The sequence below is a fragment of the Sturnira hondurensis genome, unplaced genomic scaffold (assembly GCF_014824575.4).
Source record: "Sturnira hondurensis isolate 20B ecotype Veracruz unplaced genomic scaffold, ASM1482457v3 Scaffold0009314, whole genome shotgun sequence".
Classification (NCBI taxonomy): domain Eukaryota; kingdom Metazoa; phylum Chordata; class Mammalia; order Chiroptera; family Phyllostomidae; genus Sturnira; species Sturnira hondurensis.
This window is the reverse complement of record NW_028081945.1, coordinates 1,269,533-1,282,615: the sequence shown is the minus strand read 5'-3', so window position 1 is coordinate 1,282,615 and position 13,083 is coordinate 1,269,533. Positions and strand designations below refer to the sequence as shown.

The 13,083-nt window shown below is 42.8% G+C and overlaps 1 protein-coding gene across 6 annotated transcripts in view; it reads right to left on the bottom strand.

Annotated features, from left to right (window-relative positions):
* Positions 1-730: 730 nt before the first annotated feature.
* SRPK2 (SRSF protein kinase 2) overlaps positions 731-13,083 on the bottom strand; it is a 253,160-nt gene continuing 240,807 nt past the window's right edge. For 3 of the 6 annotated variants that reach the window (XM_037057068.1, XM_037057070.1, XM_037057072.1), the window contains 4 exons: positions 11,998-12,067; positions 11,254-11,346; positions 10,781-10,873; positions 2,200-2,384 (listed from right to left, as the gene is read on the bottom strand). In XM_037057068.1, coding sequence (XP_036912963.1) covers positions 2,200-2,384; positions 10,781-10,873; positions 11,254-11,346; positions 11,998-12,067 — 441 coding nt within the window. Of the gene's footprint in view, positions 2,385-10,780; positions 10,874-11,253; positions 11,347-11,997; positions 12,068-13,083 lie in introns of all 6 variants that reach the window. The other 3 variants (XM_037057067.1, XM_037057071.1, XM_037057069.1) reach the window with 3 other exon arrangements.

The following is a 13,083-nucleotide window of genomic DNA, read 5'->3' as shown; positions in this document are numbered from 1 at the left end:
CTAAAAACCATACTATACCTAATACAAATGTATATTCCTTGTAGAACAGTTGTCTTTTACATTGTAAACTAGTTACACTATTTTATCATAAAGGACAGATCCTTACAAAATTCATAATTGAGTTTATTTTCTAAGAGTTGAAACTGCATTAGGTAAATTTCATTCAAGTGTGCTATAGCCCTGACAAAAATTCTTAAGAGACTTACAGAAGACATAAAATGTACTCTGTGGTTCTTATAAGAATGGTTCCAGTGGAAATGGTAGATAACCACCATCTGCCATAGAACCCACGTGGTAGCTTAAAGCCTCATTAGAAAAACTTAGAAGCACATTTCATAAATGAGGGTGTGTATATTCCAACTTGCAGTGATATGTGATACAGTGCTAACTCCAAAGAGGACTGACTATGTCTCTTGTTCCCTCAAAGTGAACACTGTTAGAAAATTTACAATGCTCAGTGTAATTATGTTTTTCATAAAACGTAAATGAAAGAATCATTGAAATTCTAGGCATTAAATCTATACACTACAGCATTTTTTCTAAATCTATATTCTATAGCCTTGTAAGACAATGAATAATTGCCTCATATAAAGCCTACTTCTCATGTTACAGAACTACATTCCCTGCAGTGGTAATGCTGGTATTTCCTTTAGTTTTGGGTACACTACACTGAATGGATAGTAAATGTTGGTTCTATCGATTCAAATACAGGCCAATGATCAAGGCAATGTCTGGAAAAAAAAACCTGAAAACATTTTAATTTTTAAAACAACCGCAAGCACCTCAAACAATGGATTATTGTTACAACACTTATCTTTTCACAATCTAGTTATTGCAAAGGCATATGAATAAATTGTTAATGGACAAAGTCAAGAAAAAGGAGGCACCTTAATGTAAAATTAAAAAAAAAACAACTGGTAGTCAAATCCACTGACTTCTAAAAGAGGCTAAATATACCTCTTTGTATTACATTCTAAAATTGTATTGCGTACTATGGTCTGTGTCTTGGATTCTACAATTTTAAGGAAACGCATAAACAAAATTGTGTGTAACCTGCAAAGGGAAACCATTTTCTCAACTTCAGTGTGTGGAAAGATAATCAAAAAGCTAGTAAAATTGGCTATGGTTACACACAAAAATGCCTACGGAATGAACACGCTCACTATTACCTGTGAGGTGTGCGTTAGTGTTCTGCCCATTGTGCACTGAAAACTGTGTGTACCATAACTTGGTTCTAGACAAGTATGAGCAAGACTTTCCAAAAAATATATATATTTTCATTCCACACACCAAATGTATTTCTCTTGTCCAGTTTAATCTATGGAGAATTTAACTTACAGTGTTTGCAGGAGGCAACACCACATGGTACCAGGCTATCGCATTTTTAAAGGGGAACTGCTCTTTTCCCTTAGAAGTACTTTTAAAATATGCAAAAACAGGAAGGGGAATGCTAAATTACAATATATACTTCAGAGTGGAAAGTATGTTTTTTTCTTCTTTAAAGTGCCATATAAGGAATGACATAACCCAGAGCCACGTTGTTTAAAATCCCATGGAAAAGGACTGTTACGGAATGAAAAGTTTGTACAACTCCTTGGAGCTAAGTCTGCTACATGCAACTTAGGCTACAAAGCACTCAAGACTTGGTAGCTTTTCTGAAATCGGAATTCCCATCCTATATTTAATGGAAATTAACATTTACAGGGTGCATTTACATACACTATAATACAGGAATGATGTCCCTTTGCCAGAAGATAAAATTGTACATTTCCTTGCTATTTCTTCGATTCAACTTGGTAATTTCTTAAGATTGTAAATTATATAGTATTAGGCTAAAATATTTCTTCATAAATAGTTACAAAACCTGCCAAAACACAAGGGGCAAAGTTTTTTTGTTCAAAAAAAAAAACCCCTGACATCTGAATGTTACACAACACATGAAACAATGCTTAGAGACGTGTTATTGTTTCCAGAAGAAAGTGGATCAGTAAACTACTAAGCTGAAGACAAAGGACTACCCTTCCCCAGGATCACAGTGCACAAAAGCAAAATGTCAAACAACAGTACCTCAAAGCAAAATAAAGGTCTGAGGATGAAGCCAGCTCACTTGTAATCCTGTTAAAAGAATGAGAGTCACCATTTAGGTCCAATGTACTGGAAAACATTTGCTAGCTCAGAATGCTGTATTTGTAGAATCTGCTAAGAATTCAACCAAGGGTGCCGAAGGCATTCGCCAGCTGAAGCTCGTTTTTCTGGAACCATTTCTAACATTGGAATCAGGAAATCTGTAAACTGTGCAGCATCTTCGTGGGGCCACCCATACTTTTCCACAAGTACGTCAAAGAGGCTCCAGGGCTTCAGCTTGGTGATGTGCCGCAGTTCTCCTACAGGGAAGAAATAGGCACTGTCAAGAGAGCTCTAAATCTGCATTTCCCATCATCGGTCCAAGCAGGCTCTTTTCAGCGAAGCAGATACCTACCTGCTCAACACTATCCAGCAACAAAGGTGGCTAGCTTTTCTCAAGAATAACCATTAAATGAACCACAAGTGTCTCATATTTCAAGTAAGCTCGTCAAATGTAATTAAATAGGCATTGACTTAAACAGACTAGTTCATTCACAAAAATTCTAGGTTTCTTTAAATAAGCAGAGCCCAGGATGTTTTCATTCACTGAGGCACTCCCACTCCAGCTTGGTATCCTTTGCAACTTGCAAATTTGCTTAGAAAAAGGATTAAGATACACACTATTCTTAAGCTCTTTGGACCACTATTTCACATGTTACCATGCAAAGAAAAAAGAATCTTTCCCTCTAGAATAGGCTATTTGAGAGAACTTCCTGTGATGCTAGAGATGCAGAACTTCATCCCTTCTGTCCAATAGGGCAGCTGCTCGCTCTGTGTGGCTTCTGAGTACTTGAAATGTGGTTGGTGTGATTAAAGAACTAAAGTGTTAATTTAAGTGTAAGTAGCCACAAGTAGCTAGTGGCTACTATACCAGACAGCACAGATCCATATGCCAACCTGAGTCAAATACCACTCATTTCTACACACTGTTCTAAAATCGAAGCTATCAGGGCATCAATCAATGTGTAAATCTTGAAGTTACTCTTTTCAGAATGTGCTTAGCTGCAGTATAAACGTGACAGAATGACTAACAAGGCAGGAAGTGGTTTGAAACTATCAAAATCTTTTTCATAACAGGAGAAAGAGTTACTTTTTTAGCCAAACTGCCATAGGAGATGTTTCATTATGAATAACTCATTTTCTCTGTTGGAAGCTTTTATAGGACACCCCACCCCCACCTAAAGAGAGGCCTCACTGGGTGCCCCTCAGTGCCGGCCAAAGCAGCTCCCACAGAAAGCTGCACCCCATTCTGCACACCCTCTCCGGCCCAGAGCAAGTCCTGCAACCAGCATGGAGCTGAAGCATGCCCAGCCCCCAATGGGCACAGCCATGGGGGGCCAGTTTCTCTCTCCCCTTTCACCTACAATCTGACCAACACTGTGAATTTTCTCCTGACAGACAGAAACAGAGATTCAGTTTTCTGCTTACAGGTCTTCTCAGGAGGCTCGGTTTGTTTCACCCACTTACTCAGCTCAATTTGGAAATGCACTTTTCCTCTTTCTTTAATCATAAAGAAAATAAAAGAACACTGCAGAAAATTACAAACACAAAAGGAGAAATGACCTGTAATCCCACCCCACCGGGACTTCTTATTTTGACCTATACTCTTCCAATGTATGCGCTTATAAACTACCATGTCTACTTGTAATCATGATGTGCACAGAGTTCTGATTAAAAACATCTTTGCATAAAGTTTCTTGTTAAAGAAGCCAGTTATAAAATAAGCTTCTGGCTCCAATGTGAGGCCTGAGGATGGAGTTAAGCTCAGCCTCCAGACTGTGGTCAGGCCTGGGTTTACAGTCGGGCAGTGGACCCGCCTTCCATGGGAACAAAGTCTGCACAATCCCTGAATGTCCATCCCCTTTCCCCCAGAAACTCCACTTCTAGGAATCTAGCCTAAGGAAATAAAGCTGGCACCCACCACCCACCCCCAAAATATGCTCACTGAAAAATTATCCATACTTTCAAATTTTTAAATGTTCAGTAACAGAAGAATGGTGGTTTAAAAAAAACACAAGCAACCATGGTATACCCATTGATGAATATTATTTAATACCACTAAATAACATGGGAGGAAATTTGGGGGTAAAATATTTGGTAGTAAAAGAAGCCAAAACTATGTTCTACACATGATCACAAGAGTGATCTTCAAAGTGCTCACCAAAGATATGAAGCAGGTGCCCCAAACACCAGCTTTGTTACAAGGTTGTTTCTCTCTTTCTGCATTTTCTATAATGCAGCTCTATTGATTTGGGGTTTTTTAAACAGATTTTATTTATTTACCTTTAGAGATAGTAAAAGGGAGAAAGAAAGAGAAAAACATCTATGTGTGAGAGATGTATGGATCCGTTGCCTCTTGCACGCTCCCAACTGGGCACCTGGCCCGCAACCCAGGCATGTGCCCTGACTGGGAATCAAATCAGCGACTGGCACTTACCTCACTGAGCCGCACCAGCCAGGGCTCTATTGATTTTATAGTGGCCGTTCATCTCACCCAAGCAAGGCTAAAGCAAACTGAGAAAGCTCACACATAACATGCTAAAACAAGCTTTTTAGGAAGGGAAGAGAGCTTTATCTATACTCATGTATTCTGACTTCGAAAAAGGTCGGTACTTTTCAGGTTTGGGAATGAATGCAACTACTGAGAAGCCCTGTCTGCTCAGAACAAAGAAATGCAGTCCTGAAGGTGTCAGTTTTTGCTAACTAAAATCCATCACGAGGCATGAAAGCATGTACAACCTTCAGTGAAGAGAGAAGTAGCTTACCCCAAAGATGACTTAAAAGCTGCATAAGAGTGATCTAAACAATTCACTTCTGAGAGGCTGTGAAAAATTACTCAGACCTAACCTGCATCACTATGAACTGACAAAAATAGTCCCCACAAACAACCTAAAAATAATACACTAAAATATCTAACACACTTTGACCAGGTAAATCACACATAAAAAACTATGTAAACATGCTGTCTAGAATAGGACAATATGCAAAATAATCCTAAACACCAGTAGGTATTGAATACATAATAACATTGCAATATTGCATCACCTCTGAACAGAATATGTGGATTATGTGGGCAGTTGGAAAAAATACATAATACCAAGAAAAAAACAAAATAAAGTCACTTAGGCCCTATGATTATATGTGCACATTCTTATATGTAAATCAATGATAAGAAATGTGGTCTTATAACTAGTTGAAGGTTACTTAGAAACAAAACCTAAGCTCCCAAATGTCTACCACTAGCAGAAATGCCAAGTCCAGGCTCATCTGATGAGCCAGGGCCTCGAGCCCCCTCATCAGCCCCTGCCCCGCGGAAGACACACTGGAAACCACGACCTGTACTACCACCACTACTTACGATTAAAATAAACTAAAGAAGATAAGTGGCTCCCTCACAAGGCAAAAAATTTTTGCCTTGACAATTTTTTCTCTTAGGAAAATATACCAAGATCTGTTCTGCTAAAACAAATTTTGCAAGTAACCAGACACTTAATGGCACTTAATTGGGGCAGTCTGCGCTTTCTCCCTTCCTCACAATCAGCTCTCACACAAATGTGTGCAAACAAGAGACCAACAGAGCTGCTCACCAGATGGGGGCCCTGCCATGGGTGCAGCCCTCAGCAGTCCCTAGGCTAAGCTCTGGGGCAGGATCACCTGGACAGGCCTCCGAAATGAGACGCTGGCCCTGGGGGAGGGCTCCTCCTCAGGAGCAAAGGCCTCGAGACCAAGACTGTATTTGCCATACTAGATTATTAGGTTACTTTTTTAGGAAAAAATTAAGCACTTCCACTATACATCTCTTAGATATTATTTTAAGAGATTTGTAAAGGGAAATATATTATTTTGCCCATGAAATGATAATATTCCACAATTAAACATACAAGCGTATGAGGTTTCACACCACACATGGGGGACTATGAAGGCAAATCCTGGTACTGTGATTCAACAAATCACAGTAACTAGAGAAAATAACATAATATAAAATGTATTAAATTTCGATAGCGTACGCATAGAAAGGAAACCTATCAAATAATTCCCGGTACAAAGAAACAAAACACATAATTTAAACATATTCCTACAAAGTACATGTAGGTAAATACTTGAGTTCAGACTGTTTAAACTATTATCTCACACGCACACAAAATTTAACTCAAAATGGATCACAGACCTAGATGTAAAATCTAAAAACAAAAAAAATTTAAAAAGCCTTAGAAGAAAACAGAAAGAATCTTTGTGACCCTGAAGTAGGCAGTGGTTCTTAGGTACGACAGTACCAATAGCACAGTAACCAAAAACGGAGAAAATTGGACTTCGTCAAAATGAAAACTTTTGTACTTCAGCTGGCACACGTGTGCATTCATTCACATGTCCACACAAAAACTTGTACCTGAATGTTCAAAGAAGCATTATTAATGACAGCCAAAAAGTGGAAACAACCCAAATGCCCATTAGCTGGAAACCGAGTGCGGCCGGTTCACGCACGAATGGATGATGCACGGACGCGCGCCGTGCTGAGGGGCCATGAAAACACAGTCACTGAAGAGGCCAACACAAGGGTCCGTGTCCCACATGATTCCATTCACATGGAACGTCCAGAACACGCAGATTCATCAAGAAAGGCAGATTCGTGGCTGCCCGGCCTGAGGGTGAGAACAATACTGAAAAATTACTAATGGGCACAGGGTTTCTTTCTGACATAATGAAAATATCCTCAAATTAGACAGTGGCGATGACTCCTTAAGTCTATGAATATAGGAAAAACCACTTGAAAGGAGCGAATTGTATGATATGCAGATTATATTTCAATAAAGCTGTTATAAAAAGCTGGTATAAAACATACAACAAAATCACTTTAAAAGAATTCCCATGTGTTAATGTATACAATAAAAAGAAGCAGTTCACTAATTAGTAGGTTATAATACATGATAGGAATAAATGGGACGAAATATAATAGAATTTACTTGAACTTGTAGCAATTAATTTTTTACATTATATGCTCAAATTCAAAAATAAATGAGTAAAATAGTAAATCAACCCTATGATCGGTTGTGGCTTGTGGTTTGTTACTTTCCAAATCTCTTCACTGGGAATTCTAAGCCACTATATTCTGCCTCCAGGGCACAGTCATGCTCACACCCTCCACCCTCTGCTGCCACTTTGGCTGGGGGTGGGGCCTTCTCAAGAGCCCCAGAGCGGGTGGGGGCTAGTGCAGGTGAAAGCAGGTGCTCCAGGCAATGATGTCAGGAGGCAGGCAGGGGTGGGGGCTACGTAGGGGGTGTCCCTCGGGCCACCCCAGGCAGAGTGACACATACTGTCACCCAGCTCCTAGCTTACACAGGCTTCTGTCTAAAACGATGGCTGGATACAGGTTAATGTTTTTAAATGGGATAACTAAATATTGACTTCAATGGCCTTTCTCCCTAAGCTGGGCTCTGGGGACCTGGCAGGAACCCACACAGACAGAGCCCTGCTCTCACAGAGCTCGGCTTCTGGGGAGAGCTTAGCACTGAGAAGAAAAACTAGACTTTTTGTAACCCAGAAGCAATGTTTAAGAATAAGCTGCAGTTAAAATATTAATAGCTAAAAGGTTTCAAGACCCACTAATACAGGGAAACAGGTCTAGCTATTTCAAGAGTCAAACTCAATCTGAGATCAGTCCTAAGCTGACCCCTCACAGCAGCCCGTCTGCACACCAGGCACCTACCAGGGCAGAGCCCGAATTATATGTGAGCAGATGTCACTCAGCTGCACTTGATTTTTAGTTTTCACATGCAGACTCAGACTCTCGGTCTGAGAGAGTCTCAGTGGGGAGAAATCTGCTTCCCAGAGAGCAAGAAAATCTGTTTACTCCCCTGTAATGCTGGCTGCTTCCAACGTGACGTGTGCAAATTAATCGTTTTCAATTTTGCTGCTTTTCTTGTTATCAGTTCTGGCACAAAGGTAGTTTAGGGAAAAAATGTAAGTGAATACATTTATCCCATTCTTTCCAAAATGTACACAGTATGTCTGAATAAAGTCCAGCCACTGTTCGTATAACAAGAACAGTTGTGCGACATCAATGTAACTTGGCAGCCAAGGAGAGTGGACAGGAATGCTCATGAGTGAACAATAACGACATCACTGTGCTAGTCAGTGGGGGCAGTAGACGCTGTTGAGTGACCATGCATACTGTGTGGCTGTCTCATTCAAAATGACTGAGCGAGTAGAGCAACAGATCTGCATCAAGTTTTGCATTAAGCTTGAACATTCCTCCACCAAAACTATTCAGACAGATGATTCAGAAGGTCTCAGCTTTGGGCAACTGGTGAGTGGCAGCTCCATCCTGTCATCATGCCCACTCACACATCGAATCTCATGCAGTTTTTGGCGAAACAACAAAACACTCAGGGGACGGCCCCCTACAGTCCAGATTGGGCAACCTGTGAATTCTGGCTTTTTCCAAAACTACAATCACCTTTGAAAGGGAAGAGATTTCAAACCATCGATGACAGGTGGGAAAAATATGATGGGGCAGCTGATGGTGATTAGGAGAACTGTGTGAGCTCCCAAGGTGCTAACTTTGGGGGGACTAAAGCATCATTGTCCTACATACAGTATCTTGTATCTTCTTCAATAAATGCCTCTATTTTCCACAGAGGCTGATACCAATGGCTGGACACCTTCTGGACACACCTCCTCCCTCTCACACGTGCCACTCGGGGAGGCACACCCAGGCACCTCTTTCATGCAACACATCATGACCCTCCGCCTGAAATGTTTTCATCATGGCCCTCATTCATCATATTTTTCCTGTAACTTCTGTAAAAACCCTAACTCCCTTCTGATTTCCATTGTTATTATAAATAATAATTTGGAAAGAACTTAAGTCCCAAATCCCAGTCATTTTAGGGGATTTCTTGCCAAATCAATTCTCCTTTATATCCAAAGGAAGGGAAAAAAAGACTGTCAGTATCACAGGAATACCGAATCAAATGTTTTTGTCTGTCTACACCAAGAATGCTAAATGCATTTCAACTCCGCAGGTCACCTTTAAACAAGCACATGGGCAAGTCCTCGAACACATGTACGATAATGACGTGTGATGGAACAGTAGGTTCTGAACAAGAACTTGAAACTTCATCTGTGCGCAGACAGGGAAGGGCACAGACCACGAGTTGCCCCAGGTGCAAGGGTGCTGATGGAAAAGCCAACCTGAAAGGCCCCTTGCAGCACAAAGGGCCACAGGACAGGGAGCTCTGAGCTGAAACCAACCACCCATCCGTACAATTCACTACCAATCAGTCACCGACCTGTCCTCTGAAGACAGCCCTTGCCAAATGAGATGAGGAGAGGGTGGTCGGCCCACAGCTGCTTCTGGGCTGGAGTTCAGCAAGTGCTGTCCCTGGAGGAGTGCGGCAAAGCCTAACAAGCATGACACTTCAGGGCAGCTACCACCCGAGGTATAGGTGACCTCAAGCTGCTCAGAGAGGCCCCTAAAGATAACTTAGGCCTGTGTGTGAGAGTCTGCATGTGGGGCGTGAAACTTTCTATCTTGCTCCTGTGACCCAGACTTGAAGAGCAGATTCTGAGAACTGAAGTTAATACAGTTGTCTAAAAAATAGTTTTAACATTTTTTTTCTTGTGATAAGCCTTAAAAAAGTAGTAAGAAAATAACTGCACCTAGTTACATATGTCACAGGTTGCCCACTGGGTGGTCCCAAAGAGCTGGGTGCTGTGGTCAGTGTGCTCAGGTAAGTGGAGCAGGAAACCACCATCCTGGCAGGGTTCGTTCCCAGCCTCTGGTGTTTAACAGGAAGTACTACTCTACAAGAATTCCTTACCCCACAGGAAAGGAGGAAGTCAGACTGGCGCTCCAAACCCAGCTACAGCAGGAAAGAAAATCTGGGACTTTCAAGAATTTCTATAAACTCCATGTCCTGCTCACACCAACTTTAAAAGTTCTTTAACAGTGTCTTAACCAAAAAAAACACAAATCTTACACTGAAAAGGCATGAATTAAGAGGACCAACTATGCTCACACAAAAGAATGTGACACTGGGGAGAGGTCCTTTAAAAATAAATACCCTGGGGTTTTAAGGTAGTTTGTAAAATCGATCACTAACAAGGGCACTTACACAGGGCAAAGAAACGCTGTTCAGGGCCGTGCCAAAAGAAGATCAACAAGAACTGCAATATTGAAATAAAACCAATGATAATACAGAGTAAGGCACTGCAATGACAGAACAGGATCTGATCTGCGAGAACATGAGGCCTGCAGGATCCCACAGGCTTACACCCTCTCGATCAAAGAGGACGTCGACGGACATTCACTAAGTCCAGTCTCTGTTCCAGTGCAGAAACAATCTGGCTCCATGAGCAACATGGAAAAGGTAAAGATAGGTTTAGCTGGTTTCTAGAAATCACTTAACTCCTTTTCATAAAGAACACACAGACTGGCACTGAGAGCAGGAGAGAAGAGGTGTGGAGAGGCCGTCTCTTACAGAATTCTCCATCCACAGACATCAGGTGGTTCCCTCAGGTTGGTTTCTTGGGAGCTGTTTTCAGAATTTCCTGGTTGTAAAACTCCAGATTTTTCTCCAATGCCCAAATGCAAAAGCATAATTTCTCCTTCTGGGAGAGGATTATGCTGAAATTAGTGTTGCATAAATACCGTTACCTTTTCTGGTGAAAAACTCCTTGGAATATTTCCCCAACATAGCGTATTTTCGAGGAACTTTCCCCAGCAGTTCAATGATCAATGCTATGTGATCTGCATTGGGAAACATTGCCAGCAAAACAGAAACACACGACAGTTTAATCAGTACACTGCATGCAGACACTGCCACCGCCCGCGCAGACAGAAACAGAGAGCGACCTGAGCAATCGAAAGCACCGGCTCTGCCCACGTTGCCCTGATGCAGGCGGCCGGCGGCGAAGGGCACTGCAGCGGAGCTGATGCACGGCACAGGGCGACTGCAGCACTGGGCCAAATGCAGTCTTTCCTCTCAACTTTCGTATCAGCACAGGAATTCTGCTGGATTGTTTTTTAAATTTAGGAGCAATGCCTTTGTCATCATTAATGCTGCCATCAGCAGCTGCTATTCCGTTTCTGTCTGCATCATGGCGCTTCTCAAAAAGAAGAGGTACTACCTCTGCGATTGAAGAATTCCCGAGAGTATTTTCCAGACAGAGCAAAGTGCCTCGGGATACTGCCTAGCAGCTCTATGATGTGGGCTATGTGGTCTATGGAGGAGAGAAAACAGGACATGGGAGTGGGAGGGGCAGAGGAGGGTGGGGATAAAAGAAGAGGGGAAAAAAAATCGAAATTAGTGAAAACTCAGAAACAGATCCAAATCAACAATGTTTGCAGCACATCCAATGCAGAGGCTTCTGAGACCAGCAGGCCTCAGGCACCACCTGGAGCATTACTAGCAACTGAGGCCAGCTCACCCCAGGCCACCCCAGCATTGCAAGCATCTAAGCATGGAGGTGGCCAGGTCTACAGATGGAATTCAAGTCAGAATTCCCTGGTTTTCAGCTCAGCTCCCAAAGGAGAGAGAAAAAGAAACAGCAGCTCAGTGGACAAAAGGACCACAGAGAGATGGAGAGGCTACGGCCTGTCCTCTCCTGGCCGGCTGCATGTGGGGCCAGGGCAGCAGGAGGGAGGGCTCTCTGGGCGCTGCCCTAGCCTGGAGGCTCTGCCCGTTCACTGCCATTGGGGGTGCTTCAAGCTCAGATGAATTTTTAAAAAAAAGGAAAGAAAAAGCAAGCATTGGAATTTGGTATTTGAAAACCAATATGTAGCTCTGTTTCAGCACAAATGTACAATACTCTCCAGAACTCCAGGACCCTCAAGAGACCCAGACTAAGGTATTCGGCAGGCACACTACTTACCTTCGTCTCTGGAATAGTCCTCTCCAGAATGCGGCTCAAACAAATAATCTCCCGTTGCCAGCTCAAACGCCTAGGACACAACAGACAGAGGGCATGCTAAGCACTTCAGAGACTGGCACCCGAGCCACCAAGTTTTTCTCCTTGTGTAAGAGACCTACATTTTATAAGGATCTCAATTAAACCAAAGAACCACCTGAATGGACCCAACACCAAATGTTCTTTCTTCCAGAAAGTTCAAAGATTCAGAAACAGTCTTAAACCTCCTTTACTGAAGATGAGAGGGACTAGGCACTCTTCATTTTCAAGAGGCGAACTGGACACATCTGCATAACTGCAAGCAGCTGTGAGGAGGCCTCGCAGGAGCTCTGCCCTTGGCCCTTAATGGCAGCATGAGGACTCAGTTCAGGCCCAGGTCTATCTGACTTCCAAGCCGGCCTTCACCCAGAGGGCTAGCCTGGCCCCTGGACAATGGGTGCTGCTGCTCTCTCTTGAAGCAAAGACCTCCAGGTCTTAGTAAACCCAGGGGGCTATTTTCAGCATCTCCTCATCCTTTCATTCATTTCTGACTCAACCAAAGGAACATCTAGAGCCTAAGAAGCTCCTCTTGCTCTGTCCTCTGGAGCCTGGAGGAACCAGATCACTGTGCAACCCCTCCCAAGGAGGCCAAGGAGGGCAAGGAAAGCTGGCTCCCTGGGTGACCACCATCTGCTCCCAGAATACCAGCTTGGGGGAGGGCATTTGTTCCCATATCCACCAGGTGTTCTCTTTCTCAAACACACACACACACACACACCCCCCCCACACACCCACCCACCCAGGACCATGAGTTTAATTTGGTAACAATATATAGATGGCAACTGCTACTGCTCTGATAAAGTAGGTTTTAAAAACAAAATTAAACAGGATGAGCTACATTCCATCTTTGATTTTTACCATACTAACTTCCACTCTGTGTCAGCTCTTGCAGTTCTAAAAGGCGCTTGGGGACCCACCCTCCACTGATGCTGGTGGATCTCGGACTATGGCACTCCCCACCCCACCAGGCACTGCCCTCCCGACTCCCGGCCTGGTGAGCTGTCACCGCAC